Genomic DNA, 17,055 nt, shown 5'->3' with positions numbered 1-17,055 from the left:
ATGCAAACACAAACTTTCATACTGGATGTGATTAATCACGATTAATCGTTTGGCAGCCTTAGCATTTAATATAGATACTGGTGCTTGCCTATTCAAATATTTTTTGTTTGCCAGGGTGTTGCTATGTGGTTTCGAAGTCATTCTGAGTGGCTTTAAAGACCTTTACTATGGAGTTGTTCGGGATGGTTTCTTTACAACTGAAGTCAAACGGGAGTACTCCAATTCTATATGATAGTCTGATTTGTATATAGGGGTTGGGTTGCAAGGCAATGAACAATACTGTATGCAGAACAGAACATCATAGGGTATACAATGTAATGTGTATGTATTATATATATATATATATATATATATTTTACATCATATAAAATATTTTATAATTAGAAACATACTGAAAAGCTATAACATTGAAACCTTACTGAATTTGCATGTGATCAAAGAGCAAGATCTAACAGTAAGCGCAATGAAAGTTATTAGTTATGTTATCTGATCAATATCATTGTTCATAAATGGCTTAAAAATATGTTTACCATATATGAAACAGTGTTTTATCTAACATCTACTTCTACGAAGTAAGGTATATTTAAAATGTTTTGAATTAAAAAATAACAAGTTGCGTGACTGACTACATAACATTTTCCTGGTCATCGTATATTACACATCTATTTAACATATTCCAAATAATTCAATGATCATAACTGAACTGCACCATATTTAGTTTAAAAAATCCTTGTAAAATTTCGGCTGTTTTTCTCGTATTTTTATAGTCACTGTAACATGAAAATGCTGTTCTAACGGCGAGATACAGAAAATTGTATTGAGCGGCCTTGACATGATTTGCTTTTCGAAACCCATGTAATATCTAATGCTGTACATGAAGAACCTCACATTATACAGACTCTGTCTGGCTCTACAGCTCAAATGTGATCCCCAGCCGGATCAAGTGCAGTGCAAGAAGGTACTACTGACTATGTCAATTGGTTGTTACATCTGAGTCTTTTAGCTGCTCAGCCATATCTTCAATTGCCCAATCTTCAACCTTTAGATATAACAATCCTGCATTTGCTGAAACCGCCTTATATCGCCTGATATGGATTTAGCACGCATCGATATCAAACAGTTATACAGTACTGCATAATGTGATTGTATCCATCTCACACGCTTTATGCTAATTAGTCTGACACGTGAAACTTAAAAGCAAGTGATCAAGCTCATCCGCCCAAAGCATAGGCCCTGGCATGCCCCAAGCAAGAAGCTACGTAATGCGGATGTCATGGTTTAGAACTGCCTCCCTATATAAGCGGTTCAGCTGTCCGTGCTGCTCGGTGGCATTTTCCCTACCCATATAAATCAAATTGCCCGTAATAAAACGCCACTTTAAATCAAGAAGAATAATCTATTTGTATGCGCATCTACATACGGATAACTGCAATTCTTTCCAGCGTTACACAGCCACCGATAATCTATACACCACGTGAGAATGTATTCTGCAAACTCTCGATTATAGAAGTTTTATTAGATCTAGTAGGCCACGTGAGAGAAATACCGAAAGATAATCCGTTTTAGTACAACCAAGGAGCTTCGCGCACAATAGAGATCACTCACTTTTAAGTATTTTTGTATTACAATTTGCACTTCTCTACTTATTGTTGCGATTCGATTAGATGCCTCGGTCTCTTCTAATATTCGTTAAACGAAACATCGGGGAGAATACATACCAGTGCCATTCTCCGTTCCCTTCTGAATCCCTCTGTGCTCGTAGAGGCCAACGGGAGAGGGCTTAGACCCGGACCGCTCGTCTTATTAAAAAGCCGAAAAATGCGAAAAGCTACATGGAAGATAAAATCTCCGGGGGGCTATTTGACTGCGTGTCTTAGTGGCTCGCAGTTTCAAGGAATATTTTGTCATTGGCAAGTTACAGAAGCCGGTCTGAAAATCCACCAAAGGCTAAACATATCCAAACAAAGAAATGTCCTTTCTTGGAGGCCAGTTGTTTCCGTGGAGAAAACAGGCTTGTTTTAATACCTTCTTCCGGCCTAACCACGTTGGTTTTGATAAATTAAAACGTCCTTTGTTGTGGTCATAATATGCTGATTTCACCGTGTGCAGACAGCATGCAGCGATGCCTTAACAGTGACACACAACGTCCAGTTTCGTAGTCAAATCACGCGCAATATGGGCCGCGCGTTGCTTTAAACGTCAAGCATTGTGCGTGTTTATGTCCAAATAATGGCGGTCCATCCACCCGAACCCAACTCTGACTGTGCCCTCTTCTGCTCTCCCTTTTTGAGGATAAAAGAGGGTTACGGAGACAGCCGAGACTCGCCCAGTGGCGCATGGACAACAGCACAGCGCTGAGCCAATTACAAGAGCTGAGCTCGAGCACGCGCACGAGATCGCATGAGAGCTAAAGGCGAAGCAGCATCATTTCAAGAGTGCCTGCTGCTGAAAATTAGTCATCTTACATACATTTGTACAATAAATTGTCCAACGCAAAACCTTAACATATGTAGAGTATTGGTACAACGATAACTCGGGAAAATGTCCACAAATCGTAAAGGATACATCCAGAAATCCACATTCTTTCATCACTTACCATGTCACTCAAGTCACGTGAAACGTATGATTTTCTTTCTACTGCAGAACACAAAAGAAGATATTTTGAAGAATGCTTGTAACCAAACATCACTGACCACTGGTTTAGTGGTTTTCATTAAATAGACACAAAACCACTTTCTCAAATTCTTGTCTTTTGTGTTCCACAAAAGAAAGAGTCATATAGAGATTTTTAACCACATGAGGGTGAATAAATAGTAACATTGGGGGGTGAACTATCCCTTTGATCTTAACCTTATAAAATAAGAAATGCATTATTTATTGATGTTGTAATATAATGAAGTATTTATTGATCTTGACAGAAAGGACACTTTGATACATTGATTTAGAATGGCAGCATGTTTATTGTGATGGTGTGGCAGCAAACATCTCATAAAGTCCTAGAAATTAACAAAGCTCATTAGAAAGAATGTACATGTATGTAAGTGACCATAAAATCATGACCACCATTGGTAAAATATTTTAGTTTTTGATGTGCCCCAATACCTGCAGAAAACAAAATTAAGAAAATACATTTAGAAATAGAATAAAACAGGAATCTTAACCATCAACACACCCTTCATCTGTTTGACACAACTGTGCTTGGATGGGTCGAACTATTATAATAACTCATTTGCAGATGAAGATATTAAAAATAAATTGTAATAGGCGATCCGTTACAAAGAAAAGTATTCAAACAGCAAGATAAATCAACTCTTTAAAACATTTACTATGACCTATACAAATGACCTTCACATGCATACTGTCGCAGACAATAATGACTGGAAAAAATAAGTTGGAATATCTGCATTTAGCATTTACAGAATGATGAATTTTCAAAAACATTAAAACATGTGTGCTTGCTTACAGTGTAGGTTAATGAAGGAGATGTCATAGTTCACCACTGTCCTCATGCCTACAGAAAAGACACAATAATTAAGTACTGTCTCTCTCTCTCTCTCTCTCTCTCTCTCTCTCTCTGTTTGTGTATGTGTGTGTGTGTTTAATATTGTGTCTTACTTAGCTGCTTTGTTTCCACACTTGAGTTTTTTGCCTACCAGAAGAAAAGATTTGATCATAAATAGAAGTAGGCCATATAGGTATACATATTCTGTGTATGCCTATTGGTGCTTCCATGTGAGAAATCACTATTGTTTTGGATTTCACAAATGTAGTCACCGTACTTACCAAAAATGATTGCCATGCCCAAACAGAACAAAACAGCTGCAAAGATCAGCCCACCTCTTCTGATTAATTCATAATCTAGTGAGCACATACATAGATGATCACAAACAAGAAAAATTAACACTTTGTGAATTTATTGTAAGACTTCTAATTCTATCAAGATTTTGCTCAGTAGTGAGCATAATGTGATATAAGATGGCAGTGAATGAATTTGTAGTGTCCAGACTCAAATCAATACATTCATGTCAAACTTTAAATGTGAGTTTGTTTAACAGTCATCAGTTAGTGTAAACAAGTGTAACTATCAGACATTCTTACCATAAGTGAAATCAGCATCAGAATACTCAGGTTGTTCTTAAAAGAGAACACACAGGCCATCAGGTTATATATCTTACATTTCCCATAGTTTGTTTAAAATGTTCCAAAGTTTACAAACAAAAGTTACTTAGAAAGTAATTATTTTATTTTGTCCTACTAAACATGTTTAAAGTTGACATAAACTTACCCACTCCCATCATTGGTTGCAATGGTCCAAGTTCTCAAAGTTCTCAGAGTTGATAATTCCACAACTATATTTATGTGAGAGAGAGGACTTGAGGTCTTTCGACTCTCTTGTGGATTTGTTACTGATGTACAGTTGACACAGTAAGAGGTACAGAAAGGAGAGTGAGAGAGAGTAAAAATGAGAGAGAAGTATGTCTTTGGCAAATGAATAACCTTCAAACCCTTCCCACTGACCTGTCTTATCCAGTTAACTTCAAAATTGGCACACAAAAGCCCATAGGACATTCTTAATATCTAACTATTAAGCATTGGTGAAAGTAACCTTGGACCCTAACCAAGGTCTTTCGATTCATCAAGAAACAAGCAGACCATGTGAGACAGATTCAGAATCTGAAAGGCCAGAAAATGTGATAAAAGCTGACAAACACAACTTATTTTAAAAAACTACTTTGAAATAAACATTTTTGTAAATTAGACTGTTCATACTAAAATGATTATTTAAAAAGTAATTTGAGCTTTTGAATAGATATGTGAGGTTCCAGTTTTCTGTTAGTTCTGTTTCAGTGGGTAGTTAAGAATTAATTTGTTGTTTCCTGGAAAAACCCATGAATTTTTTTTAAATACACAACAAATCACTCTAATTTAGAAAGAGAAAATCCTTTTTAGCAGCATAATTATAATACAATTTACTTTCAAATAAATGGATAGTGAGTCTTTTATTCTCTGCTGTCTGCTGTCGAAAAACAACTGGTAAGATAACACTCTATCACAAGGTAAAATATAAATCTCAGTATAAAAAGGGGTTATGTTAGTATTTTACCCCAGTTAATAATTAGTGTCAGCATTCTTTTGAAGTAGAAACAAATTCTTAATTTACAATACAGTTTGTTTAAAGTTTAAGTTTAAAGTCCCAAATATACATTTTACATTACTCTATAAAGGGAATATGGGACTTTATTATATAAAGTCAATACAGACAATGACATTGATCTTTCTATGTTACACGTTTTTAGAAAAAAAATATATAACACAATTTCAAGTGCAATAGTGACCTCACTGATAGTGAGTATAGGTTTAACAGGATTCAGAAAGCAATATGAATGGATCAAGAGTTAAATTCCATGCATATCTGAGACTCCTACTGTTTTAGTAACCACTGAAACTATTAATAAACAACCAAACCTACAGCAAATAAATATGAGTAAATATAATGGTTGGGTTGGTTAATCATGTTAAAAAGATTCTCTCTTGCCTGTTTACATGTTTATTTTATAGAGATTTGTAGGCTATTGCATTCTAGTCCTGTTACACCAAAATGTAGGCAATAAAACAAACATAATAATCAACACATTTTTTGTGTCCAATGTTTTATTTTGTATGAGTATTAAGGATTTCTTTTACAAAAATATGAAGTGGTAAAACAGATCACAAAAGAAACTCAAAATAAAAGAAAACAAGATAAAACATAAAATAAACATTATAATTCTTTCATAACCAACTCTCGTTCGAAAGTTTTGGCATGGCATGAAGGTGAGTGATAAGTGAATTTTCATTTAAAGATTAAAACATACGTTTTGTTGCACTTGTATGTGTGTAATGACAATAAATTGAATCCAATCCAATCCAAAATAACTATTTTGCATAAATAATAATTAAAGTTTTTTTTAATATGTGCACAAGGCCGAATGTGATTTGCTCTTCTTGATCATGACGGTCATGGTCTCGTTATCTGTAATTCAAAACGTTGAGAAAGACAGATGTCAGATCAGAGAAAATGTCATTACAAAAAGGCAATTAATAGCCTATTAATAAAAAACATGTTATTTTGTTACTTTAATCATACGGAATTTAACACCCAAGGCTTTATTTGTATTGCCATACGTGTTTATTATATTAATATATATGTTGCTATGCGTTTACCTGCATCATGCTGTGAATCCAGGGTAAAAAGCGTTCTACGTTAGTATAAACACCTGGACGGTTTTTTCTTCCACAGCCAATTCCCCAGCTTGTAACACCTGTAAGATACCAGCGACGATCATCAGCCTTACACACCATTGGACCCCCACTGTCTCCCTGGAGAAAATGAAAAGAATGAAAGCAGCGCGTTGAGCAACAAATGTAAAAAATCTGTAATTTACTATTTTACCAAAATGTGGCATTATATCCCCGCGACAAGAACATGCATGTTTATTTCTGTGAGAACTTGTCTGACCTGACAGGAGTCTTTTCCTCCCGCTAGATCTCCCGCACACTGCATATTCTCATAAATTACTCCATTGTAAACACCAGCTTTGTTGCACATAGATGTGTCAATCAACTTCACTGCAACTTCCATCAAAGTAGTGGAACTGTCTGCAAACACACAGTTGCAACAGTGGGGATGAGACCAGCATTATAAAGCATGCGCAGGTACACATACACACAGAAATCCCCAGGAAACATATACATACCACCCCCCTCTCGAGTAACTCCAAAACCAGTAGTCCAACACAACATGTCAGTAGGAAAGGTTTGGCCAGACACAGGCAGGCAGATTGGTGTAATATCCCCTTTATCAACACACAAACAGAAGCAATCAACATTGTAGCCCTTACGAAATAATCTATTTGGGAATAGGCTATATTCAATAATGCACTCTTTAAAATAGGATGCTCAAAAGGTTCTTCGATGCCAAAAGAACCTTTTGGTGCCATGAAGAACCTTTAACATCTTAAACAGATTATAAAAAAGTAACAAAGATTCTTTTCAAGGTTCTTTGTGGAAACAAAAATGGTTCTTCTATTGCATCGCCACCCTTGTTTTTAAGATGGTACATTCCCATATATTGGAAACGAGTACGTATATTCTTCAATATATGAAAAGTGACAATTCCTTGTGTATTACATAATATATTAAAATATTGTTATATATTAACAATATATTATTCTTTATATTTTTATTACAGTTAATTTATTGGAACCTATATCCTGTGTGAGAGTGTGTTACTATAGAAACTCACTGACTGATGTCTCCAGTTTTAGCAAAGCCATGTCATTTTCTTTTGTCTTAGTGTTGTAGTCATGTAGAATAATTTGCTTTAGGTAATATGGGTTGGGAAGCTTGACCTGGGACACCAAACCAACAAACACTCTCCAGTTACTAAGCTCCATGATGCCAGCTATATCTCTATCAAATAGAAATGTAAGCAATTTTTATTCATTATGCAAATTCACTTTCATATATACACATAGTATAAAGGTTTCTGTATAAAGCAGTAATGTGTATACTGACGTGGGGAAGCAATGAGCAGCTGTTAGAATGAAATCCGGAGCCACCAAAGTTCCTCCGCATATGTGAGAGCGCTTGAAATGAAGACTGACCTGCCATGGCCATTGACCTTCAGCAGCCGTAGTTCCCCCAATGATTTTTGTGGAAGTTGGTGGTTTTCCACAGTCTAAAAAGAGACATAAAGGATGAGAATGAGGAAGAGAGTGTTTAGACACAGATACAGTAGTATCATTGTTTTGTAGCAATAGCATGCTGTAGCAGGAGGCAGAGCACTCACCGCTACACAATAGAGACACAACCTTCTGATCAGGACATTGCTGACTACAAATAAAATAAAACAAAATAGACTTGTGACTTGCCAAATATACACATAAATCAATTGTATGGGTACATATAACTAATTAAATACACATTTTACACTTATTCTACATTTTCCAAATCTAACTACACCTTTTCTAGATAGTACATTATAGTTTTACGTTTTGTGTATAGTAAGTTACGTTTTGTGAACTAGGTGTGTATGCTGGATTGTGTTCTACATCAGGTCAACTGAGCATTTTTGTCTTAAAACAACAAAGTGTGTCATTCAATAGTTGAAAGAGCCAAATAATTGGTTAAAAAAGTAAGTTTTCATCTGCTAATTCCCCCTCACAATCATCCTTGTTCTATAACTATATTTATGAATACATTTTAACAGAATTTTTCTATCCATTTCACTGATTGATATAGATTATTCTCTATTTTATTGGAAAGTTTTGCTCTTAGTAGTTTAAACTTGTGTTTCGTACTTTAAGATTATAGTATATACTGTATTTTACTGTACCTGCTGGCAACGCTCCCCTGGATAGTGTTTGAAAACTGGCCATTGTTCAAACTTTGAAAAGGGGTCGAGCTGGTTTGCAAAAAAACATTTTCAAAACTCCTGTAAAGTATACAAACAAATCAAAATACTGTATTCTTATGTGCAATGTGACAGTTGGTGTGATGTGAGGCTATTGGTTACAGAAGTGTGTTCACAGACATCAAAATGTTTTAAAAAACTTACATTATGTACATTTTGGGACTTTTTTAAACAAAAGGCTTTATCTACAAAGTCAACTGTAATGCAAAAACTCTCAAAACTGCTCAGATACTGTTTGTATCACCCTATTATTTCTTAAGTTTAAAGGACAAGCTGCTGTATGTTTAAGAATTTTTTTTAATTGGAATATTGTTCCAGAACCAACACACATCACAGTGATCAATGCTAGACAGAGGGAACTGTAAAGTACATGTCATTATCTTAGAATGAAAATTTTGGCATCTACAATACAGTGAGATCTACCTTTAAATACCTACATAATCATGGGTATGTGTTACACTTACTCTTTAAAGCCAAGCTGTTTGCAGGTTTGGTCACCTATGCTCTTACTCCAGCCCAATGCACAAACAGGAAGGAAACTTCCAGTTTTAGAGGTCTTGACCTGCAATTCATTGGCTTTTCCTAACCGCACTATAGAAAGAATCAAAGATTTAAGGCATATCAGTGTACTGCTGCGTAACGTGCAGTCCATAAACACAAGGGAGAAAATTTATCTAAATACAGCGAACAAATGTTTAAAAAATCCAAAACATGAAACAAGAACATGAACTTGGCAAGACGAGGCAAAAACAATAAACAGGACAAAAATAAACTACAAGATAAATACAAAATAACCAACCACAACTATGGATCTAGCAACACGTTTGTTATGTCTACGCCGAGGTCATGGAACAAGTGAGGAGTATGTGAGCGACTTTGTGGAACTGAGCAACCAAGTTGATTTTAATGAGATAGCATTGAATTACATTTTTTGTTTTGGGCTTTGCAAGGAAATCTCTCAGTTAATGCCACTTAATGTCCCACACTGGTCTCTGGAGCAATAAATAGTCTCAGATAGAGTGGAAATGATGTAATTTGTCACACTAGTGGTGATCCACAAAAGTCCTGTGACCAAGTATAGTTGTTCTCTAACACTCACTCTATAGAGCCAGCAGCAGTTCAAAAATTCACATGTTAAGCGACTGTAACTTTGAAACCCGTTGATCTACAGAAGTTTTAGTCGGCACATTACATTCACTCCTCATCACATTCCATGTGTTAAGACTCCGCCCATTAAAGTAGTGGCCATCTTGAAAAGTACAGTATCACGTATTTTCGTTTCTGGTCCTAGAAATTTTGATAGATTGTTATGACAATTGGCTCAAACGATCTTTGGACTGAGCTGCACTGACGTAACCCTAATGAATTGCGATTTTCGCTGTTGTTCAAAGTCATGATGTCGCAAACGTTTCAAAGTTGACCCAAACATGGATCTTAGGCCTTATCTTGGCTATTCTTCGATCTATCGTTATTCAAAATTTGTCATTAATCGTAATATCTTTTGAATTGGATGATATATAAGCAGCAAATTTGGTACGTGTCATTGAGTTTTTGTCCCGGACGTACATGTGAAGTTTCAAGACAGCGCCACCTAACTTTCATGAGATTACTTTTACTCTTGAACGCTTTGTCTGAAATTATTATTATTTCTCATGGTCCGTGCCGATTCCATTGATACCTTGTTTGTCATTTTCTAACATTCGGTTCATAACTTATTGTAAAGCATGTGAAAAACCTTTTTTATTTCGCTACTCAGTTTTGAAAGCCCCGCTTGTATGGTCTTTGGACCAAGCTGCACAGAATTGGCTGAAATACCTCATTAAATTGACTATGCTTGTGACATTGCATCTTGTTCTGACTGGATGTTACTATTTTGACAGGCAAGTCAACTGAGTGGCACAATCAGATAAACCGAATGCTCGTGTAAAAGAGGTCACAGGTCACACAAGCCTGAATGGTGCGTTTAAATGTAAAGTCTACAATTGCATTTCATTCTCACGTATTCTTTCTATTCAATCCTATTTGCTTCTCACGTATGTTCGATACCTGCTGGATTTTGCTCTAGTTGACGTGTGCTGCTCTGGCTCTGTGCCGCTATAGCTCCAGACAGTGCATGTGTATGCAACTTGTTTAACCCCATGGCTTGAGACTTCGAGGTTGGGGGTTCGAACCCTGTGTGAAGCACATGTAATGTTGATATGTGAAGTCTTTGATTTCATTTCATTCTCACCTTCTCTTCCAAACTTATTTGTTTCTCACGTACGTTCCAAGTCTGCTGTTTTTTGCTCTTGTTGCTCTGTGCTGCTCTGGCTATGTCCTACTATGGCTCTAGACATTTTTTATAAATGCAGCTGGGTGGTGCAGCTTGTAAAACCCCACACTCTGAGACATTCAGGTTGTGGGTTCAAATCCTGTAAGCAAAGTGTAATCATCTTTATGTTAAGTCTGTCAATTCGCAATTAAGAATTGTTTCATTCTCAACCTGTCCTTTTTTTCCCATGTAAATTCTGTTTCTGACGTTTTCACTGACGTTTTCGTGGCTCTGCACTGTTTCAATAAGAGTCTTTTGATTTACACTGAGATGCAAAACTTTGAGTTTTTGTTTTCAGAACGGCTAATTTGAGTTATTTATATCAACTCTGGGTAGCTTAACCTTGAGTTAAGCGCTTGCACCCCGACATGACAAGCCATGATCATCCAGCTCCGATATTACGATTCACCATGACACCAAAAAAAGCAACATGTTGGCAGGAAATGCTTGAGAGCGAGGCACACGTTCCGCTCTGCATTCAGTGGATTTACTAATGTGCTGAAAATGACTTAAGTTTAAATTATTAAATAGATAAATGTACCAATGAACAATTAAATTAATCAGTAAATGTTCTGTTTCCCCATCAGTTCTCTAGTGATGAGAGTGAGACGTCTTGGTGTGTAGGACACTTGTTGGGGTGTCAGACTTTCATGTCAAAGTCAAACAACCGGTTTGAACTTAGCGGGAGCAGATTTGGCTAGTAGTGGCTGCACGTCTAAATTGATTGTTTATCACTTTTATCTGTTAATTTCTGCATTTATGTCTGTATTTATTAATTTCTTTATTCAGGCACTATATTCATACACTTTATTATGTCATTTTTTTATTCTCCATAGACAACTACCATTTGTGAGAAAATGTAAGGGAAAGATTATGCTCTGATGTATTACACTGCCACGATGGCTGATGTTATTGATGTTAGGATGGATGAGATGTTATGATATATATAATTCACTGTACAGAAAATTTTTATAGTTTTAATACAAATCCACAGGGAAATTTCACTCGGGTCCTAAACTGCTCTTCTGAAATCAAAGTACATCTCTAAGAATTAATGCAGCCTCTAATAAAGCACATAACATTTTAGTCACTGAGGTGGTCTCTGTGTGAACAAAATGTGCCATAAATGATTGATGAATGAATCAATGAAGTACACCACTTGGACTTTTAAAAGGAGAAAGAAACTCTGGGTTTACCAAAGAAAACCTGCTCTCGACCAGGTTAGGATCACAGAGTAAGTTACTATGGTTACTGACTCTGAAGTACCTATCTTTTAGAAAGGGGCTGGATTTAACCCGCTTTCTCGGGTTTGACATACCTCACATTTTTAAACAGAAAACTCAGATTTTCCCTCATTTCAGTGTTAATATACTCAGAGATTGCACTAAACCTCCTTTCTGAAATGGACCCCTGGTTGGATATTGCATGTATTTATCTTGTAGTTTATTTTGGTCCAGTTTATTGTTTTTGCATCATCATGTTCCCGTTTTGGATTTATTAAACATTTGTTTGTCGCATTCAGATCCATTTTCTCCCTTGTGTTTCTAGACTGCACGTTACATCCTGTTAGAATATGAACCATATACTGAATAATTTTTGAATCAGATTATAAAATATTCTGTGAGCATACATAAGCTTTATATTGATGTGTAATTGTGATGTGACTGGCACTGACCACAGACAGATTCATCACTGCCTTGAGAACAGTCTTTCTTTCCATCACATTTGACTTGTGATGTGGGGCATGTGTCTGTTATTTGGTCTTTTTTTGCCAAATTCCACAGCGACGGTCCATAACGCACTGCAGGAAAAAGTTCATTAGTAAATATGCCAATATCTTGAATAAAGAGTAACATATAATGGCTTTAAATCTATATAAAATGAATAGAAGTTAAATAATCCTAGTCGGGAATTCCCTAGGGGATTAAACCCAAATTATGATAAAATATGTAAAAGAGTTCTGGAAACAGGACAGCACAAGCTTGAATATTATGACAGGAATTAAAGCTCACCTCCAAATCCAACAGCAAGAACAAGTAGCACCACTATGATGCTACAGCAACCACCCCCTCCATAGCAACACATTTTGCTTCTAGATGAGGAAACCTTTTTACTCTGTGATGGGACTGCATAAAAGTGCAACAATGACAATTTACTCTAAGCAATACGTTCATTTCATATAGATATTAAGAACAAAATACATTTATTGAATTTACTTGATACATATGAAGAGTTTGGTTCCAAAATGAGAAGAAATTCTAAAATCATGTTTAGTATTGAGCAATCAAATTAATATCAACCAATCTGCAGTTGGTGTGGATTTAAGCCATAATAACTAAAAAAGACAGCTAACTAACACAAAACACAATAAAAACTTGATAGCCTAATATAATAGAGAGAATGATTTTTGAAATATTTTCATTTTGAAACCAAACTCTTAATTTTTTTAAAATCTATGGGAATATAGGTTACAACAGTACCTGTTTGAACTACATTAGGAGCAGTTGTGTGAGGTATTTGTTGAGGTATATAGTACGGTTGGCCTTGTGCAGCCTGAATACTCGGATATGAAGGTTGTGGCGTGTTTTGATCCGACATGTAGTTATGATACCGAGGATCTTCATTCTGGATTCACAAAATAGATTTTTACAGAAGATTTTGTTCACAGTCAAATAAATGATTACAAACCCAGTTGACAGGTATTTTCACCCATCTTGCGAGGACTTTTGGTTTACATTGTTGATTTCCTGTTTTCCTGTTGTAGTTCTTTTGGCTAAGTCCGAAAGCTTAGGCAGCTGACTTTTTGTCTCGCTGCTTAATCAGGCAATGACCAGCGAACAAAATTTTACTTGAATTTTAAATAGGGAGCGTCTTTTTAACAACCAGCAACATAATTGGAAACTACAACACAAAATTCTAGCTAGAAAAATAATAAAAAGTAGTTGAAAGTGAAATGAAACTTAAATTTCTCCAAAATTCCAACCAGTTTTTCTGCCACCATTTTATTTATTCATGCTCAATCCAACTCAACCAATAACTGTAAAACTGTAAAATAACGTTATAAATCAGAGTTTTCTTCACAGAAGACTTAAATCTGCATCAGTGTACAAAGTGTGGGATTAAAAATCATACAATTCAGTATTTTAAGTTATGTGTTTATAAAACTATTAACGCTATAAATTAATTATTTAATTAAATATGTAAATATTTTATGCACTAATTTTATACTATAATATTTAAAATATATACCCATCATGGCTATCTTTGTTACACTAACTGTAGATTTTGTTGAGATGTTTGTAACTGTAATTTTAACATGTTTACCATGGTATTTTACCAAAACTGTGTCGTTTATATGTATTTAATCAAATTGCAAATTTAGAATGCAGTATTAAACTGCCTTCTTTTGTTCCTTCTCTGTATGTTCCTTATACAGGTTTTCTGAAAACTGGCTTTGCATTGTATCAGTTGCTGATGTAGTCATATAAATGGAGACTCTTAATTCTAGAAACTACTACATTGAATATAATTTAAGAAAAATTGCTAGAGGTTTAAAATGTTACGCTCAGTCACAATATGTCATGTAGCCTTTATATATCCCTTTCAAATACACATACATTGTTTTTTTGTTTGTTGCTTTTTACTTTTTTGCTTAAAGGCCATGGCTTTCCAAATGTTAAAAGAGGTGGTAACGGCCTATCCTGAAAGGCTAATTGTAATATGAAGGAAGGCCTTTCAATACTAAACTGTAGGAGGAGGCTGGAATACAGTCAGAATGAAAAACCTTAAGTCTAAGATTTTTATGTATTTTTTATGTAAATGGCTTTAAAATCATAACAAAAATTAAAATATGTGAAAGATATGCCATAGTTTCCATTGCGGGTCACCTAATAAAGCCTTGGAAACCTGCCAAGCTGGGAATCAAACTTGCAGCCTTTGAGTTTTAAATCTGGTTCTCTAACCATTAGGCCCCAAATATTGCATGATAAGTGGTCAAGAGTAATGATATGCATTCTTCTGGCGTTAAAATACTTCACATCCGTTAACTGTTGGAAATTGTACAGTGTGTATATTTATCCAGTGATATTTTTTAATAAACCTGATTCAAAGTATATACAATATTTAATATAAATACATAAACAGCTGTAACTGTAAAAATCTTACAGCTTACATAATTTTATTTAAAGATTATTTCATTTTAAAAGGTTAAATAATAAAGTTAATAAAACTGATCTAAAAGTTATTCGCTATACAGGACCGATCAGCACATTAACCCTTAAACTTACCCAGGTATGTCACATAAGCAGTTTTCTGGAATACACCCCAGGTGTGACTAGTTAGCCCTTGTTTGTCTTGTGAATTTAAACCTTCTGTTTGCCCTGTTTCCTTGTCTTCTTTGCTACTTTAATGTTTGAGTCATCTGGGTGTGTTATTTTGTTTTGGTTTCTTTGTAGCTTTAATGAACTGTCTTTGTTTGGATCCGCCCGTAGAGTCCTTGTCATTACATAAACAGTTACATAACTATACTGCCAGTCAATGTTGATATGAATTGTAAATACATTTGTTACTTATAGTCTTATACTTCAGATTTCTACTAATAATATTCTTCTTATATTTCTGTTTTAAATATTAGTCTTTTAAAGTGTGTTTTTTAAAATTAGGGTTTGTTGACAAAAACATCAGGCACAACAACAAATTGCATCTTCCAAGTTCTATAATTTGTCATACCAGCTAGGACTAAAAGATGAGAAGCACTGACTCAAACTCGCACAGTCCACACCACAGTAATGTAAAGGAAGTGTTATTTTGCTCTGCAGCAAACTAATCAGTCCAGTCTTGTGGTCATGCCTAAAAAATGTGACTGATGCATATTTTCCATATTAAAATGACCCCGTACAAACATGTCAATGTACAACAGTAATCCTAGGCTAAATTGTGTTCAAAACCGAGTTAAAACCTTAAGTTTAAGAATAAAATACACTTCTGCATTTTTATGGTTACTATTAAAATACTAAATTGCTAAATAGATTATGACTGTAAATGGCTTTTATTGACCTGAGGTTGTCTCAAATTACGTGAAAATTGCAAAGTTCATGCCTTTTTGAGTACTTTTCATAATGAAACTAGATATGTTTATGTGCCATGATGCCTGCTGAAAACATACAGTATGAAGACACTTTAAGATTGATTGGAAAGACTTTTAACATTTTTAAAAGGGTTTTTTACAAAGACAAAACGTTTGAAGAAGCTGTGCTTCTTTTAGGTCTTGTCCTCTCTTAAACAGTCACAGCATCTAATTGAAGCATGTTCTTTACAGTTCAAACAGTGAATCACTCACTAGTCACATAATATACAGTATTTCATCCTTTCTGTAACTTATTCTGCTAACGTATTTTATACAATGCAAGCTGCATGTAATTATAACATTAAAAGACAACAAAAACCCTAAGGGTCACTCAGAACACAAAATGGTACCAAGACAAATGTGGTGTTAAATTCACGTAAACATTTGTGCCAATGTGAAAATTAATGTACATTTAAACAAACATAACTCGTTAACACAACAACAATGTATACAAATATGATAAAAGCATTCTCCTGATAAGGAAATGTTCATATCTGTGACCTTTCAATATATTTTAAAAATATTTTGTGACATTACAAAATGTTTTAAAGCATTCATACCTGTATGTATGCCATAAGTATTCCGTCTGAAGAGGATCAGGATTGTACCTGTGCCTCAGCTAAATACTCTCTATCTCTCTGTAATGTACCTGTTAGAGGCACAGTACAACTCTCACATCATTAGGGCAGAACAGACTCGTGTCTCTCTCCTGTTTAACTGGTTTAACAGGCACCGATTTATGCCGTGACATAAGCAACAGTACAATGCAGAAACGCACATATATTACAAACAAACCTTTACAAGATCAGAGTTAACTGAGTGGGATACATTAAATGGATGATATATAATGTATGAGATGCATATGTGTGCATACATTTTAAATGTTTATAAAATATATCCGAAATGTCCTATCTTTTGGTATTAGGAGGCATTTTGTCAAACTGTCTCAAGTTCAACCCACTTTTAAACTATTATGGGCTTTTCACAAAGTAAACATACGACATACAAGGCAACATACAACATAACCACTGGCTAACAAATATTGTGGAAACTTGAAACAATCTGACAAATGTTTATGAAGAAGTAAGAATACAGGTTATTAGGACTCAAATATTTAGGAGGTCAAGCAATTATTACAACTTCGGTATATACAAAATGATCCCA

At 35.0% G+C, this 17,055-nt stretch overlaps 2 protein-coding genes across 5 annotated transcripts; both read right to left on the bottom strand.

Annotated features, from left to right (window-relative positions):
- Window positions 1-3,611: 3,611 nt before the first annotated feature.
- On the bottom strand, window positions 3,612-4,295 carry fxyd2 (FXYD domain containing ion transport regulator 2; the record flags this gene model as incomplete). Its single annotated transcript, XM_079471175.1, has 4 exons — window positions 3,612-3,649; window positions 3,784-3,858; window positions 4,099-4,134; window positions 4,286-4,295. The coding sequence occupies 4 exons, from the start codon at window positions 4,293-4,295 to the stop codon at window positions 3,612-3,614; spliced, it is 159 nt and encodes a 52-aa protein (XP_079327301.1).
- Window positions 4,296-4,977: 682 nt separating this feature from the next.
- tmprss13b (transmembrane serine protease 13b) lies at window positions 4,978-16,563 on the bottom strand. Of its 4 annotated transcripts, none has more exons than XR_013786331.1 (14): window positions 16,452-16,563; window positions 13,247-13,391; window positions 12,779-12,892; window positions 12,442-12,567; window positions 8,920-9,046; window positions 8,378-8,476; window positions 7,832-7,875; window positions 7,558-7,720; window positions 7,286-7,452; window positions 6,738-6,836; window positions 6,500-6,639; window positions 6,205-6,360; window positions 5,650-6,013; window positions 4,978-5,427 (listed from the first exon to the last, which is right to left on the bottom strand). XR_013786331.1 is itself a non-coding variant. In XM_079451320.1 (13 exons), exons 1-13 carry the CDS (start codon window positions 16,464-16,466, stop codon window positions 5,999-6,001), a joined length of 1,410 nt encoding a protein of 469 aa, XP_079307446.1. In that variant the 5' UTR covers window positions 16,467-16,561; the 3' UTR covers window positions 5,624-5,998. The 4 variants fall into 4 exon arrangements, 2 of the variants coding, with proteins under 2 accessions (XP_079307446.1, XP_079307447.1); XR_013786332.1 differs by having other exon boundaries at window positions 4,983-5,427; window positions 7,286-7,391; window positions 7,647-7,720; window positions 16,452-16,538; XM_079451320.1 differs by lacking the exon at window positions 4,978-5,427 and having other exon boundaries at window positions 5,624-6,013; window positions 16,452-16,561.
- Window positions 16,564-17,055: the final 492 nt, after the last annotated feature.

Source organism: Barbatula barbatula (genome assembly GCF_947034865.1).
Source record: "Barbatula barbatula genome assembly, chromosome: 2".
Taxonomy (NCBI): domain Eukaryota; kingdom Metazoa; phylum Chordata; class Actinopteri; order Cypriniformes; family Nemacheilidae; genus Barbatula; species Barbatula barbatula.
Note: the sequence above shows the minus strand (reverse complement) of the source record. Positions and strands in the feature narration are given on the sequence as shown.

Coding starts and splice junctions, on each gene's coding strand:
- tmprss13b (XM_079451320.1), bottom strand. Junction 12,568..12,778: donor TCTTGCTGTTGGATTTGGAG/GTGAGCTTTAAT, acceptor TTTTTCCTGCAG/TGCGTTATGGACCGTCGCTG. Junction 6,361..6,499: donor GAGGAAAAGACTCCTGTCAG/GTCAGACAAGTT, acceptor CATTTTCTCCAG/GGAGACAGTGGGGGTCCAAT.